Raw genomic sequence first — 17,534 nt, 5'->3', positions numbered from 1 at the left:
AAGAGAGGTAAAACTGAACAGGTCTGGTCCTGTTCTGACATGCATTAGATGTGCTTCCATGAAGTGGACATTTCTTTTTTGTTTGTTTCTTATTCACTAGAAAAGTCTTTATGATGTGAATGTACAGACCAGATTTAACTCATATGATTTTATTAAATTACATCTAGAATTAATACTTTTCAGCTTGGAACAATGCATTTTCTCTTCACTCTGCCTGATCCGTCTCATTTTTCAAAGCCAACTCTAGGTCCTTTAGTCTCAGGTTGCAAAAAAATTGAGAAACCTTGATTTGACAACCCTTCGACTGTGTGGAGTCACTCCTATGAAAAATGCGCTCTGTTTAATGGGAAAGTCTGAACTATGAAATCTCCCAGGAAGGCTGGTCTGTGACGACACCAGAGCCCCTTGTGGGACACAGCATGTCATGCTCGACACTTGGCCATTCATGTAGAACATGATGGATTTCAAGTTGCCAGGTTTTGGGTTAAAACAGGAGGGGAAATAAGGTGAAGAACTGTAAAGCAGCAGAGAAATAAATTATCATTATGGCAGCTGCTGACAATCATAGACTTGGCAAGTCATTTGGCTGACAAGTGTATTGGTGGTTGCGGGTATGGCACAGTGTCATGGGACTAGGACAGTGATGTATTGCACACCCATCAGAGTATGTGCTCATTTGTTACAGACAATGGCTTTGCAGCAGGGCACTGGTGCATTTCACTTTACAGTATGTTGTTTGCTGTTTTGACTTTGTTTGGTCCTGCAAAGTGTAGCACAATTGTAGCTGCAGGCCACTGTGACAACTTGGATTTTTGTCTTCTCCAGATAGAATAATTAGATCATCCTCGTTAATGTGTTAGTTATGATGTCTTTTTTGTGTGTGCAATGATTAAAAGGATTAAATCTACCCCAACATGAAACTGTCTGATAGTGTATCATTACTTTTCATAGAAAATAGTAGTAATGCCCGAAGTCCCAGCATAGCTAACTGAAACCAAGTCTTATGTCATTAATGATTTCTGAAAGTGCTTGGTTGCCCAGCTGCAGTGGATATTATTTCCAAAGCTGATATCTGCAGTGACTCATGCCCATAATCACTATAATAATAGCCTGCAAAGCTCCTACAGGTAAGAAGTGTGCCCTTTTCACAAATTATAGGCTGTTATTCAGAATGATAAAAGAATATGAACGTGATGAAGTGCAAAGGCAGAAGTGTGGGCAAAGTGTAGCAGGGGCTCCATTCAAGAGCTCCACGTATTTAACTGAACAGCACAAGTTTAGTTTTAACTTGAGATACCCTTGGACGTTAAAAATGCAAGTTTCATAAACAACAATGTACATTTTGTCAGCACACATCTTCAGTGTATGAAAAGGCTTGTCCTTGCCGTCAGATGTTGATTAGCAGTCCAGTGAGATGCAGACATAGCTGTCTACCTGTCTCAGTGGGAGGCCGGCAGGACTTGATGGATGTCTTGTTTTTGAGATTGCACTGCTGCAGAGAGGGAGGAGACTCTGGCCTCTGTTATTCATTCAAGTTGTGTTTTTTCCTCTGTCAAAAATGGACCAGGACCTCCCTCCACAGCATGACTCTACCACTACTGGAAATAACCACTTTAAGAAGTGCATAAAGGAGAACAGGAAAAAGCACCTCTATCATTTCTGATATTGAAGTGTCTTGAGCAAAAATCCACTTAGAACTTGCAAAAATAGGGATTTTCTTGATTTCCCATGAGTACTGAATTTGGGGATAATTTTCACAGTATGCCTTGGTGGGACATCTGTTTCACAGATTCTGGGTTTCATCTCCAGAAATACACACCAATGCATGGTTTAATTAAGAAATGCACACACATTTTCACGAAAGCAACAAATAAAAACACCTAGAGATGCTATCATACACACACCAAACTCCTTCACTGACTCATGTTCTTTATCACAAGCTCAGTAACAGGACAGTGAATCGTATTAGATATAAGAAAACAAAGAAAGGAAACAACCCATTGAGGAGGAAAAAACACATTCTTGCTGTCTTTCCCTTTGCATATTCCTTCATGATTCTGGCAAGACCGCTGGGAGATTGATGCGTCTGTCGTTTTCATACCTTCCGTGACTGCTCAACGAGGCACCGCGCACCATGAAGCTCGCCACATTCCTAAATGATGAATGTACGCTGGTGCGTCCATTGGGACAAGAGACGAATCTAATATCAGCTGAGAGAGGAGGTTGATACTGAACATCATCTGGAATTTTCCCTGCCCCGATATTGAAAATCTATATTCTAATTGCATGAATGAATTGAATGTTCTGTTTTGATAAATCCACTCTGCCACCGAGGGAATTGTAGAAATGAAGCATCACAGATTCGTTTGTTTACTGCATGTATGAGTGTTTGTGTGCCCGTGAGTCATTTTCATACTCTTCTTCTGCCATTGTTGATTGCTTGTTTACTCAAGCAAGAACTCAGTTCACAATGTTAACACATTATATAAATGAAACTCTGACAAGATCTTCCACCCACATATTACAACATATCAAATAGTCATAAGAGGAACATTTTTCAAAATATCCGTCACCATATGGAGGAACGGGAGACAACGTAGCAGTATAGAAAACAATTTTTATTTCTCATAAGGCTGTCCTGTAATGTACTTATAACTACTGGGGGATAACTATGTTTCTCCATTGTGGCTAATACTTTCTCACTTTCATTTTGAATAAATCTTCTCTCTCTGTTATGTGAAAGGGAGATCTACATGAAAAATACTCTTGCCCAGGACCACAGCCCATGATCATGGTCAGAGTTAGTCTGCAGCTGCTGTACGTCCCTACTGTGTCTGAGTGGTAGGGATTGGTGTTGTGAGTCAGTTTTATACATTGTTTTGTCATCTTTACAGAAACTGCAAGCATTTTCTGGCTCAACCAACAACATTGTTCAAAGAAAAAAGTCCAGTATACTCCAGTATACTGGGTTATGTTCAGGAGCTAATCAGTATTCCTCCATGGAATTTAACCCCCTAATAGAATGGTAAATATATTTTCAGCCTCTTGGATCTTACAGTGTTTGTTATGTATTTATATATGTGTTTTATATATACAAATGATCTTACATAAAAAGAAAAGTAGTGCTCATGAATTTACATTGGGCATGCCCACAGATTAAAGTCCCAAAGTCTATTATGGAGGATGAAGGTGAAGCCCAAAACTCGCTTTTTTATCTCACTGTGGGCTGCTAATAGTCACAGTTATTGAAAATCCATTGTTTTCCAGCTAACTGTCCTCTTTGTAGTCAGAGCAATGTTGGGAGTCATATACAAATGCCTTCCACACAGAAATAACTGAATATGAGGGTAATTTCTCTCTGTTTTTGCCCTCAGTTCTGTGAATTCCACTTTCAGGTCTGTGTAAGCTCCTAAACCGATTTACCTACAGGCAACCCAGGAGAGATTGTCTTCAAATGTTTTAACAACCTCTAAATAAGCCCTGCTAAGCTGTCTCAGTTTTGGAGGAGAAGACAGACTGAGGGAAACAGAAAGAGAGTGGGTCGGAAACTGGCCACAGCTGTGTGGAGGAGAGTCACCAACATGGGGCTCATTGATCAAACAGGGGATTAGTCTGGTTTCAAATCCTTGGCACCACGTGAGCAAAGCTGTTTTATCTGGGTGGATATCCTTTCTGTGGTCTCAGGTAAGCCAGTCGGCAGCCGTAGATGTAATAGTTTTAGTCCATTCGATGGGAAGAGAAAAGGTGCACGATGGGAAGAGCCTGACGCTCAGCCCTGCAATGGGAGCTCTCTGTTAGGTTCTGGGATGAATCTGCAACACAGAGGAGGAAAAGGAGAGGAGAGAAAACACACATACGCTTAGACAGAACAAAGGCATACAAGTGTGTGAGAATTGGACCCCATAGAATTGCTTTGTTCATATGTTTCTAAAATAAAGGGACTCTTTTAAACTGCAAAAGTTTCGTACAACCCCGTCTCACCTCTGGGTTCACGGCGCTACTAAAAAAAGACAGCTTGTATGAGGGGAAACCATTCTAAAAATTGAGGTGTGTTAAAGGTACATTAAGCTACATCTGATACAACCGGGTGTGTTTCCATGCTGTGTATGCCTCCTTCTTCAGTGAACATTTTCCAATATTTTATACCCATTCTTGCACTGTTCCTACACCATGCCTTCACTTCTACCTTTCCTGCAACCACATGTAGACCATAATACCAAGCCAGCCAATCACCGTCATAGATTTTCCTCTTTCTGGATAAAATTACTCAGAATTAGCTAAATTGGGGCCCCCACTGTGGCGTTTGAGCTGTACCTCAGTCTCAGTTGCAGACCTGAACGCAGCCTTGAGACTGCTGTTAAAACTTTTCTGCACCTTGCTCAATGAAAACTGTGTCCACAGTTTAAAGCTGTTTAATGTCTTATTGCCCCCCCTTTTTTGTAAAGCTGTTTGTACACAAAAACTATGATAAATTCGAGCCCATTTTCCAATTATTTCACTTCATTAAGATTGTAAAGTGCATTGCATATTGTGCAACTAATCTGAAATCCCATAATCCTGTTCATCAAAGAAATACAGTCATGACATTTCCAGCAGGCTTGGCAGGTGGTAGCCAGGTGTGCGGATTTGATTGTGGAAGGTGTTGTGCATGTTGAACATAAACCTGAGCAAGCTAAATGATTTTATTGACAATACCTTCCAAGTGCAGAGTGTTCTGTTTTACCACGAGTGTCATTTCAAGATTATACTTCACAGAACAATGCGAGAAGCTGGAGATTATTTGATTTAGGAAAAACAACTGTCTCCCTCGCTCTGTCTTTTTATCTTTTAGAAAACACTGAGCTGATGTTTCTCACCAGTTTTCACACATTTTTAAGAGTGAAGATAATAAAGCGGGTTCACATTGAGTTTGTTCATTTTTAGTAAGCAGATTATTTAGTGGCTCAAGCACAGTTGGTTTGTGTAAAGCTACAATCTTTGACGGCTAATTTAGTTGAATAATGGATTCAGAAAACACACCTTTGTTGTCATTTCAAGTCATCTGCAACATCCCCTCCTGACACCATTTACACCTGGTATTAATATGCATTATGTATTAATATAACTTGTTCTCTTCGGATAAGGGAGATTTATGTTAATTAAAGGTAGAAATGCAAAACAACTGCATTTGCATGGAAGTGCGATTTTTCCTTTTTAAAACCAGGTGTAACATGAGGAAACATGAAGAACCAAGCACCAATGTTAATACCGCATGAAAATTTGACACAGTTGATCATTATTGTTTCTGTTTATCCTGATATATTTAACATGTTTTTTGCTTTTCCTACTACTAATGTGCATGATAGCACATATATGTTATGTTTTTAACATGTTAGGGGAAACGGCTGTACTGATGTGTTCGTCATGGCTATTAAAGAAGTTGCCCACAGCTGCTTTAAATAGCTGTTTGGGATGAACATTTCTTCTTCAGCAATTCTCTTTGAAAAGATGCTCTATTTTCCCACCATGTTCCTTAAACACAGTAATCCTCTTGGCTCATCCGTCCAACATTTGCATCTGTATCATCTGTGCTGTCTGCCAACGCATCAAAATTACCTCTGCCAGGAGAAAAGAGCAGTAACAGGTTACGCTATAGAGGGCCGTGCTCTTTCTCAGACCCCCAGAGGTTTGTTAGGAAGAGAAGAGGGGTTTTATGGAAATGTCATCGTTTCAACCCACATGCATGTGTAAGTGTGACTAACAGTGTCTCAGTAACTCCAACAGTTCTTTTTCAATGCAGCAAGTAGCAGTAGCTTGCTCAAGGATTTTCTGCCTGTCCCCACTTTGGTGGCAAATTAGCTGTCTGCATTCTAATTTGCTGACTGCATTAAACTGTGATTTACCCAAACTTAAGTTAGTAGGGTCCAAGGACAATTACCTTAGTAAAAGAATTTAGTGCAAACATAGCCTATTCTCTGCCCCCTCACTTGTTTAGTGTTGAACAAATTAATCAGCTCAGAATCCTTTTCAATAGCAGCACTAAAGTAAACCCTCTTAAAACAGAAGACTCCAGACAACAAAATATATCAAGATCCATTTAATATGACACTGACAATGAAAAGAAAGAAAGGAAAATGTATATAAATTACGCTGTAGCACCTGGAATGAACTCCATCACTCAAAACCTGTATAAATATGTCACAAGGAAAAAAAAACAAAACAAAAAAAAAAAAAACGGTGCACATTAGGCAGTCTGCACTGCATCTATAGAATCTTATACTTTAAAGAAAATTTATTTAATAATCTTAGACAACTATAATTAGTGCATAATTTTCTGTTTGTAGTCCTGATGACATTTTACAGGCCTGGAGGAGAAGAAGAAGCATAATCAAGCACAGAGGTGGAACAGATCATTCCTGGAGGAATTGAGCCAACATGGTGGTTTGGAGTTAATTCTGATTAACTACAGGATGAAAAAAAAATAAATAAAAAAAAAGGATGGTGATGCATATGCTGACAGGTTACTTTTGCTCTCAGACTGTCTCCTTCCTGTCAAGGTGTGTTACTTTGCTTGAAAAAGTATAATCTACTCTATTTAATAAAGGGACATGTAGCTGTCTTAAAGACAAGAAAATCATGTCAGACTACAGCTGGGGAATAAAAGATGGTGCTCAATAAGGATCGATTTACTTAAACTTGATGCTGTGCAGTCACTGACCTTAACAGTCACACCTGAGTGAATTTTCTGTACTTATGTGCAGAAAAATCAGCTGTTGGACATGAATGAGTGGTTATGCTGTAATATGAATGTGGTTAAAAAAGACATTAAAGCTCCTGATGACAGCTGTATTAAATTTCTTTCTTCATGCTTACAAAATATTTCTATTTATTCTTACACAAAAACTGAGGTTTCCAAATGACCGTAATTCTTTTATTTCACTTTGTTAAAAATAAAAGAGTAAAGAGTGAATAAAAGAAAAGATGTTTTTATTCCAGCTCTTCTCATTTTGCCTGTCTTTCTTGAGGTGTATAATTGTTTGAAGGGAGCAGAAATGGATGGTGGGCGAGAGCAAAATAAAAACCTTCAGCTGAAATGAAATTGCTGAAAATTAAAAGAAAAAAAGAAAGAAAAGTAAATAAAGCTATGTTGTGAGTTCTTGTTGTCAGGGATGGAACACATACAAATGTGGCAATTTGGCCTGAGAGGCAGGTGAATGAAAAATGCTGATTAAAAACAGAGCAGAACGAAGGATAAAAGGCCTTTCATGTAGCCTTTGGGCTATGCTGTGTGCTGATAGCTCTTTGACAAGACCCTCAGAGGGGGGATAAGGATATCAAGTGGCCTCTGATAAGACGCCACACAACGGTAGGGAAAAGGGCCTGCTCGGCAAGCTCACTTGTGTACCCGCTCAAACACAGACACATAACAAACACATAAAACAAATGCATGCATACACTTCTAGGAGCACACACACACACAGAGAGCAAGTAGCATGTCACAGATTAGTCCCTAATGGGATTGGCAGACCAGTGCAAGGCTCTGTAATCAAACCTACACACAGCCGATAGCAAAAACAGGAAATAGAACAAAGAAAGCAATGAAAGGAAAAGAGGCTGATCCTGCCATTACACAGCGATCACAGACAGCAGGGCTCTGCAAAGGGTTCTGGCTCCATGTGTGTTTCCACTGCACTCCGTGAATGTGCTGCAACAATATGCTGCATCTCCAGGTTTCACCATCAGGATGCTGTACATTTAGCGATGTATGCGTCACCATTCCTGTGAAAAATGCAGGAACTTACTAATAATTTATGCGTGCACCGCCTGTGCTGGATGATAAATATTTACAGTGGGTGGTGGTGCGATCAGTATTTGTGTCACGCCTGCCTAATCATGCACAGCATGTAAACACACACTTGATTATTTCGCACCGAGTGTTTGGGTTAATGGGAAGTCATTGAACATGAGTTGGTCCCACTCCTAACGCCTGACATTCAAACGCATACAGTGATGGGAGAGAGACGGAGAAACAAAAAGAAAGAACAGCTTAAGAAAAAGACTAACCTTTACAGAAGCAAGAATGCAGCTCAAATTCTGTTGACGCATCCTCTGCATTTTGCTTCCGGAAGCTAAAAAGGGGAGTATGGCTGGGTGTTCTGCAAAGAGAGGGTCAAGAAAAAAGGACACGTGTGTATTGGGTAGAAAAGCAGCCTCAGGCCTAACCTTCTGGCCCTCTTCTTTTAAGATTTTAGATTAAAGCTATTTTACTGTGTTGCTTTTTCTTCTTTTATGTGCAGAATTTTACATCTCTAAATGATGTATCTCAAAAATATAGAACAAGGTCTTGACTGGAAAAGACAATCATTACTTATTTCAAATTGTGCAAAGGACTGAACTAAAAATTAGAGATGCATTCTTTTGAGTGAACTAAAAGCTGCGGCTTACCTTTGACAGGCTGACAAGACCCCGTTCGATCAACTTCGTTCTGAGATTTTTAAGCCAGTGGTAGCTGTGAGGGCCCCAGTGAAAGCTTTACGTTTATCTGCTGGCGTATAAATCTATAGATCAACCTTGGGAAGCCCCATGTGGTCTAACCTTCTCAAGCTGTACCCTGTTTCCCTACTATCCCATTAGTCTCTGCTTTTATTCAAAGTCATTGTCTCCAAGCACTAGAAGGGAGGGAGGGGGTCAGTTAAGTGAATACAAATCAGGTGATAAACCTGTCACAGAGTGCTGGACTGCTGGCTTCCAAGACTTAACTCCTTTCATTATTTTTGCATGCAGAGTTGGTCTGGAGAGTGGGAAGACAGTGGAGAAGCAGACTGGCTGTTAACTTTATCTCTGAGAAGAATGTGGCCTGAGGCAGAGACCACCTGTTTGTTTACCATCTAATTTATATTTATTTTTACTGCCATGGTCCCTTAGACAGGTTGCTCACACCAAACAGAATCTACCTTGTTAAACAAAAGGCATAGATGCACCTTCCTATTAAACTGTAAACAGTGTGCCTTATACATATCCCTTTTACACAGGAGTGTTGTCAAATTTTTTTTGCATTCAGTTGTTCAAATACAGCTTTTTGTTTTTTCTAGGAATGTCTTTTTAAAATATGTATGTACTGTGTGAAAATGGTGCTAGTGTGTTCTACTAATTGTGGGAATGTTTGTGTAAGTATGCATGTTGGGGTTAAAAGTTTGCAACCAGCACATACAGAACAAGCAAGTATATTATGCACAAGCAAATGTGTTTATTGTGAGGGTAGATATGTGTGTGTAGATGTGTACGTTTGCAGGGAAGTGTGTGAACTCTCACCCTTGTAGTTTTGATTTTGTTCCCAGAGGAGCACATCCATCCAGAGTTGTCAGGCAGAGTCTTACATTCCTCTCCCTCCAGACATGGTTCCATCTCACACCACCATTTCCCAATTACAATGGATGCTATGGAAGGCGAGCACAGATCCACAGTAAAGATGGTTAGTGTATTACATGGAAACCTTGCTACTTGTGTAACAGTGCAAACATCCACTCTACATTATATAAATCTCTGGAAAACACCCAGCCGTGTCTCTAACTGAATATTTCTCTTCCTCTTTGGCCCTCGGAGCAGTTGTATCCGAGCTGCATGAGCACTTTTGCTGTTGACAATAATGTCTTAAACCAAGAGACATTAATCATTGTTTTGTTTTAATATAGCTACATTGCATGTAAGGGAGCAATCTAATTTTTAATCAAAACTAATTGCCTCTCATTAACATCCACTGTATTCTTCCTCCAGCTATTTGACAAAAACAAATATGTTCTCATCTTTTCATCAAGAATGCCCTTCCTCCCTCTTTTCTCGCATTATTAGAGTCACTGGGTGTGCATCTTCACGTGTGTGTATGTGTTTTACAAAAAATCTAAAACTTTGGTTGAAGTCTTGGAAGATAAATGTTAACAAATGTTGTTATATTTTTTGTTCATCATTCATGTTCTTCTAATTGGCTCGTCCAACTAAACACTGTTATACAGATTCAGTGGTTTATTTTGTAGGTTAGATTTTTTTAGCCACTGCTAATTTTTCTTTGTTTATTAAATCATAAATGGTGACATCTATGTGGTTTTTACTAGAGATTCAATGATCAATGGTCCAGTAGCATTGATCCAAACTGAAAACGTAGATCAAACATAGACAGAGTGATCATTTCTAAGACACATGTTGAATTCTTTCTATTTGCGTTATTCTACAGCATAAAAATCTTATTTTATTTTAATGGGGAAAATGTAGACTTCCAGAGGTGTGGAGCGAGACTGTACTACCCCGGTTATTATAACTAAGTTTTAAAAATATTTAATATGAGAATCTAAATAGGAGTAAGGTTTACACTATATCACACTTTAATCTACAAATTGAAATGTACTCATTTAGTTTTCTTGTACCTTATGTAAAAAAATTAAAGCTCAATCTACAGAATGCAGTTTGTTTTTTGTTAAAGCACCAAATTATTTTTCACTTAAATGAAAAATAATTTTATATTTTTTGTTGTGTCCTGAATTTAATCCAAATCATATTGTGGGAGTATTTATGGTATCAGCAAACACTGAATCATTATCCACTGAATCAATATGATATCGTATCATCACCAGATTTTTCATCTACACCCTGGTTCTTACCAACTATTTATCTAAGTTCCACTCTATCATCCACCTAACATGACCCCTGCTTTGTCATGTCATCTGTGCCACGTTAAATTTTCTGGTTAAAAGTATTTTTTTTACAAGTGAATTTACAAATGAATAAAAATGAATATAGGGTGTCAGGAACAGGAGAGAAAAAAACAAAAACAAAACGGGAGCAAGAAAGTAAATGACTGAAGAAAATGAGTGAAAATTATGGGTATAAAGGACATCATGTTCAGGCCTTAAAATGGAAAAAATAAATAAATAAATAAATAAATAAATAATAATAATAAAGTCAGCCCATTCAAAGCAGGTTCATTAAGCTGGGGGTGAATGCCACACTGCCAAGGGTACCCTAGACAGCCCCACCCCTATCATGGCAGTCTGATCCAGAAATACCGCCCATCAACAGAAGCCATGCTTAGCCTATGTTTGAGTTGTCATGTGATCTTTTACATGTGGGCTACATACCATTGTGTCTGTCAGCATAATGACACATGTGTTATGTCAGAATCTCCATATTAAGTATAGTTTATATTGATTAAATAGAGTAAATGGTACATTAATAAAGTATCAATTTATCAATCCTGATATATAAATATAAATCAACTATATTAATAAAGTTTCATTTTAAGCCTCTGTATTTAGTTCTGGGGATAAAAAATTCAAAATGCTCCCAAACTACTTGTGTCCTTTGCTTTTAGGTGGCTCCCCTTCTAAGGCAGCGCTGTCAGTCAGTCTGCTGCACGTTGATCCTCAGCATCACCTCAGATCACGCAGAACACTTCCTGTGTTTCCTGCAGCATTTTCAGGGACTCAAATCCCTCAATGAGGCAGTCATGTGATTTCAGAGAAAGAAGGCCTTGTTTGGCTCTGGTCATGTGATATTCAGAAAACAACATGGGCATCGATGCAGGCTTTATTTGGACATGCCCACTTTGCTCATCGCAGGCTTCGGGGCTTCTGTCTCTAATTCAGGTGTGTTGGGGAAGGGATGCATCTAAAAATGCAGGACAGTTACTCTGCAGGACTGAACTTGAGCAACCGTGGTATAAATCACTTTAGGTAACGTACTGCAGTAGGAACCTGTTTCTGCAATAAATCACTGCACAAATCCACAAGTCAATGTCAGATTCATTTATTAACCATGATGTTTGAAGAAGTTTTTGTTTTTCACATTCATCCGTTTGAGCTTTCTGACAGCAAATGTGAGGAGTTCAAAGCAGTTTTTCAGATTATAATTCATCTCGTTTCCCAACGGATTTTTCTGCGTGTTGTTTGTTTCCTTAAACTTGCTGCTTAAATTTGCAGCGAGCATCTCTCCTTTCATCTGACTGGCAAAAAGAAAATGTGAAGGTCAAATTATGGCATGAATGGCTCACGTTAAATGATTACAATATCATTTTATTTTCCAAACCTATGTTTGAACCATTTGGAAAAAGTATTTCTTTTACCCCTCAGCATCTGTTGCCAAGGTTACAGACCAAACCACCAATACATTGTGAGCATGAGCAACTTTAAGGAAGAAGTTTCGGTCTGAATGAACACAATGATCTGTTACTAGACTGCAGTTTCACCCTTGGCAGCTCAGTAAACCTGCAGTATTTCGTCATCTCACATTACTCTCCATGAGCCCCAAGGATACTGAATGCCACAATTTGAGCATCTACTAGCCAGCTGTGAAACTCGCCTCTTGGTTTCCCTTATGGCTTTTTACCCTTACCACAGATTCCATGCTGGTCCATCATCGAGTCCGCTCTCACCGTCTTGCTTTTTGTCGCAGTGTCCTCAGCCTTAGCCTTATTTTACAATTCACATTTTAATTATGTTTGCATTGAGCTGTGTTTTAAGTGACACCATAACAACCCAGGAAGTCCTCATTAAGCTCCAAATTATAACTAGACTTGTGAAGTTGTTTAATCAGTTCTGCTGAGTGATAATGATGTGCTGTGTTGCTGCCAGCCTGTGCTGCGTATACCCTTCTTTTAGCACCACAGTCTGACGGAGAACCAAGAACTTATTTTTCATTAAACCGTCATCTGTGGAGGTTTTTTATCCAACAATGCAAATGCTGACTTCACTTGCAATTAAAAAATTGCAGAGCAGCTCCTGCAAAACAAAATCAGTTCCTTCAAATGTAGACAGAAAGAATTTAGGAGAGAGCAAAAAAAATGAGGCAAAAGGTTAAAATGATACTTCACAAAAATACAGGCGGAAAAAATGGGCCTGGGATGTTTTTGATGGATTTTTTTTTTTAATCAAATGCATGTTTATTATAATTAAAATTAAATGTATATTCTATGTAGTGTTTATGTTTGGTGAAGAGCAAGATTACCCAGTGGTGTTTCCACAGCACTCTTTAGTACTGATTTTTATCATTTGTTTAGGCCAGTGATTCTGTGGCTTGTTTTAGTCAATCTCATCCACGGTGCCAGCAGTGTTTGACCTCTGCAGCTTTTTAATACTTTTTGTTTATAATAAAACGGATAAACCTGAAACACACAGTTAAAATGACTGCTTATCATGTTAAAATGCAGATATCAATCACTTTGACATCTACTTCCTTACTAGCAGTGGGGCCATATAAATTACTTGGTAAAGAAAATTACAAAACAGTCTGAGGTGTTCAACTCGCCCCAAAACACCCAGACACTAATCTGATGACAACTGTAAACAGGGTTCAGAGAACCTGTTGTTATTGTCCCCATACCAGGACGCCCTCAGATGTTCTGTCTGTGCTGCCTGGTTAGAGCTGTCTTAAAAGCTTGAGTAAAGGTGTTGTAATATTATTTAACCAGAACAACTTAACTGACATGAAAACTTTGCTTTTACTTTCTGTTTGTGAAAACTTGTTTGCTTCTTCTCTTGGTACCTTCTCAAAGTTCATTATTTCCCGATGTTGATACTAGAGATTTTTCACTAAAGAGCCATTAGCTTCATATTTATGGAAAAGCTGTGAGATTTCTCTCTCATTCACTTACTTATTGAAAGTGAACATCCAAGCATATTGATATTGAAATTATAAAGAATAAATTTACAGCCCACAGAATACCATGTTGTCCATCTTGGTACATCACAAAAATTCTTCTGCACTGTGAGCATCCATCTTTACCATCGCTTTAAGATGAGAACGATGTCTATGCAATATAAATTATAAAATTAGTTTCTCTATGCCCACATTAAATCTTGGTATGGGGGAATGATTAACTAGTTTGGCGGCCAATTATTGAACTTACATTGATGTGATGAGAAAAAGTCAAATAAAGCAGTTCCATGAAACCACAAGATCCAGTTAGTTCCAGTTTGCTCCTCGCCCTTTGAAAACGGTGCAAAATGATTTAATCCACACCTGCACTTCAGCTTCAGCCTATGTTCGGACTGACTGACGGTCATAAGGAAAGAAAGCAGAAAAATTCATGTTTAACCCCCAAAAAATGTTAAATCAGGCTACGAACAAAGACAAGAAAGAAAGGAGAGGTAAATCAAATGAAGAGAGGAGAAGCAGCTGCTTCCTGATTTCTTCGAGAAGAGGTGAGCATCACCTGAACCTGAGTAAATCTGAGCTGATCACAGCAGCATGTTAGGATTAATTTAACTTAGACTAATTACATCAGAAATCCATCAAAGTTATCACCACATGTTGTCTTCGTGGTAAACTGTTTAATTTTGTGTCGATATTTTAGCTCTTTCACAGTTATAAATATGACATGTTCAGTATCAGTAGGTTTCCTGTAATCTCAGGATCGTGAAGATGTGACTGACACATCTTCAAAAAACATGGAGAATATTCCTAATTTAAGGGCACAATAAGTGATGAAGTAGACCGTCTGATTACTACGTGACCAGCTGGGGGTGTATTTGAGACAGATTCACCTCTAATTGATCTTGAAAAACGTGTTTATTATTGTTATTATTTAATCACTAAATTCAGTGCAAAATGACATTATCTGACAACCTGGTAACTTGAATTCAAATCAGTTTATAATCTGATTAGATGATAAATGATCTAATTTGTATACGTCAATTCTGGTTGATAGCACAGAGAAGGAGAGAAATGAGAATGAAAAACAGAAAAAAATAGAGCATTTGTGAATGTGGACAGAAAAACGGTTTAAATGTGTCAAATCATACTTTTAAAAAAATCATTGGAATGAAGAAAATGTCCAACATTACATAATTTTAGGATTTAATTTTAGTTTGTTTTTGTTTATTGCCTACAAAGATTAATTAAAGTTCACGTTGTGGAAATATTGTTTTATCATACATTTCTTTATCAGTCAGCTTAGCAAAGGGAAGTAAATGGAAGGTAACACTGCTCATTTCATTAATACAGCAGCACTTTGTAATAAAAAATGTGATCTGAGTGATGGGAGTCTGTGCCTCAGTAGAGCCCGATGTCTAGCAACGCCCCTGGTATAATATGTGTTTGCATCCTTACAAAAACATAGAGAATTACAGGCGGATGTGCACAAATTAAACTAGTTTTCTCTTCTCTTCTTTAGAATTTTCTCAGTTATATTTACATTTCTGCAATTAACATACCATTAGGGAGTGTTTTAGTACCACTAGGGGCATGTTTCCTGTATTTAATCCTGTCTGTATATTTACAGCTGTATTCTGTTTTTTTTTCTTCTTTTTGTTGACAGAAATATCCTTCCTAATTGTTTTCATTGAGAAGCTTTTATTACACTTACAGATACCATATATCACAAGTTGATGACAACTACAGCTTAAAAATAATTTTATCTTCATTCTGCTTCTCTTTGCTCTCCTCCATTCTACACTGGAGGACATGGAGATAAGAGGAATTTAAATGGCAGAAAAGTACAGTAAAGATTCTCACACTGAGCTGAAATTAAATAAGTGCCCTCAAATAGCAGTGATAACACGCTGGCTGTCGACCCACCTCAAACACAGTGGGGGAACTTCGTTTACAGTAAAAACCCTGTGAAGATATACTCATGTCTCTGTGAGATACACTTTCTAAAAAAGACTTGCTGTTTAGCTCCTTCATTATCATATGTCAGATCTTTGTGTTGACAGTTCTGCTAAAGCTGCCTCACGTCTGTGCAGACTCCAAGTGATGTACATTTTGAAAGAGAAGAGCTTAAAAAATCTTCAACGTCAGACTGTTTTCAGTGTGGGAGTGCCTGATCCAAATGTTCCACCAATAAATGCACCAAGACATGGCAGATTTATTGATTTATGTGGTGACAAATACATTTCATAACAGCTGTAAACACATGATTCACCATGCTGTGTAATTAGTTCATACAACTCTTTAACTTGAAAGTAAAACATCAAATCAGAGACAGTGCTTATTATTGTTACAGTTATCATTATCTTCATCTTGCACTGGCTACATCAAAGATGGATTACCAGATGACGACAGAAGGCAATGTGTAGGCCCAAACATGTCAGCATCCAGACACTGTAAGCTAGAGAAGGGCTGCAGAGCTGTTAAAAATACATTACTGGTGTGCAAAGTCCACTATCTGTATAAAAGGCACTTTATTACACCCCTAATTCATATCTTGACAGCAGCTCATCCTGTAGTGAAAATTAAAGTTTAATGAGCAGTGAGTGATACATTTTAACATATTCATGCTCAAATTTGAACTTTGCCTCAAGATATATATTTTATACTACATGAAAGACATCAAGTCCGTGTAGGAGAACTTGGCAACGCATCATTTATGACATGTCTGTTCTGGTGGCAACTGGGGAAAAAAAAGACAGTTAAGCCTTATGGGAACACAGAGACTTTGGTTCCACCCAGACCAGGACTTCTGGCTTTCACCTTGACCACTGGAGAAGAGCCATCTCTGGGCTTGGATCCATGCATCACTCTCCGGTGACCACTGACCTCCAACAGTCTTTATACTTTACTACTCCCTGTGCAATCGTCAGCACGGAGGGTATGACCTTTGTTTCAACATCAGCAAACTTTACTCCTCTGTGTCTCCTGTGTGGAGAGGGGGGCCTTACACTAGACCAGTCCTAAATCCTGCTTCATGCTGATTATTAATTTTAAGGTCTATCTGCAAACAAGATGAAGGTTGTCAATGTGATTAAATGTGTGAACATTAATTAACACAATCCTCACATTACTGTAAAGTATCTAGCAGGCTGTCAAAGATGACAGCTGCTTTTTAAAAAAAATGCAAACAAGAAAAGGAGGGGTGTTTTATTCAACATGTTAGCCATGTAGCAGGCTAGACTCTTCAGCTTTGATGGACAAACAGCCAAGAGTGGGACTTGAATTGATTGAAAAACATGAAGCGATGGACCTTTTTACAAGTGCATCTGTCAGATCTCTGGTGAGCAGGTTCTGTGATGGATTGAACTCGCTGACACGTCCCTGCCAGGTAGCAGAATGTTTGAACACCTTGACGAATGAGGAAGAGAATTGATCTCTGTCTGTGTCAAAATGTGAATATGTGTCTGTGCTCTCAGTTAATGTTAATGTTTTTTAACCTTCCGCCGAAGCACAGTGCTCGGCAGATTTTACATTAATAACACCAAAACGGCAGCTTTCCAGTACTGTCAACTGCTGGGTTTACCTTCTGATGGGTCACTTATATCTTCTCAATATGCAATATGACTTTAACTGCTAACACCACTTTTTTGAGCTTAAATTTACAGTGACAAGTATAGTGCCACCCACAAGGCAGCTGTAAACAACAAACTTCAGTTCCTTTCTGGATCATTTCAGTGGTAAAATTACAAGCCTTACTGATGTCATTGCTGCCACCAAGGTGAAAGTGATCGCTGCCAAAAAGAGAGCTCCATGGAAAAATGCCACGCTGGTAAGACCTGAAAAAGGAGAATGTCGAAAAGCTGAATGCAGGTGGCCAAAACAAAGCTACAGGTTCACTATGAGATCTATAAAGAGAG

At 38.5% G+C, this 17,534-nt stretch overlaps 1 protein-coding gene across 4 annotated transcripts in view; it reads right to left on the bottom strand.

Annotated features, from left to right (window-relative positions):
• Window positions 1-2,603: 2,603 nt before the first annotated feature.
• LOC121637341 (chemokine-like protein TAFA-1) overlaps window positions 2,604-17,534 on the bottom strand; it is a 118,419-nt gene continuing 103,488 nt past the window's right edge. Inside the window, exons 4-6 of one of the 4 annotated variants that reach the window (XR_006009829.1) lie at window positions 9,292-9,416; window positions 8,044-8,135; window positions 2,604-3,812 (exon numbers count right to left, since the gene is read on the bottom strand). Coding sequence is in view for 2 of the 4 variants with exons in the window: in XM_041981435.1 (XP_041837369.1) it covers window positions 9,166-9,416 (251 nt within the window). In the remaining 2 variants the exon portion in view is untranslated. Of the gene's footprint in view, window positions 3,813-6,969; window positions 7,759-8,043; window positions 9,417-17,534 lie in introns of those variants that run through there. The other 3 variants (XR_006009830.1, XM_041981436.1, XM_041981435.1) reach the window with 3 other exon arrangements.

Source organism: Melanotaenia boesemani, chromosome 3 (assembly GCF_017639745.1).
Source record: "Melanotaenia boesemani isolate fMelBoe1 chromosome 3, fMelBoe1.pri, whole genome shotgun sequence".
Lineage (NCBI taxonomy): Eukaryota > Metazoa > Chordata > Actinopteri > Atheriniformes > Melanotaeniidae > Melanotaenia > Melanotaenia boesemani.
The sequence above is the reverse complement of the archived record's forward strand: the minus strand, read 5'-3'. Positions and strand labels throughout refer to the sequence as shown.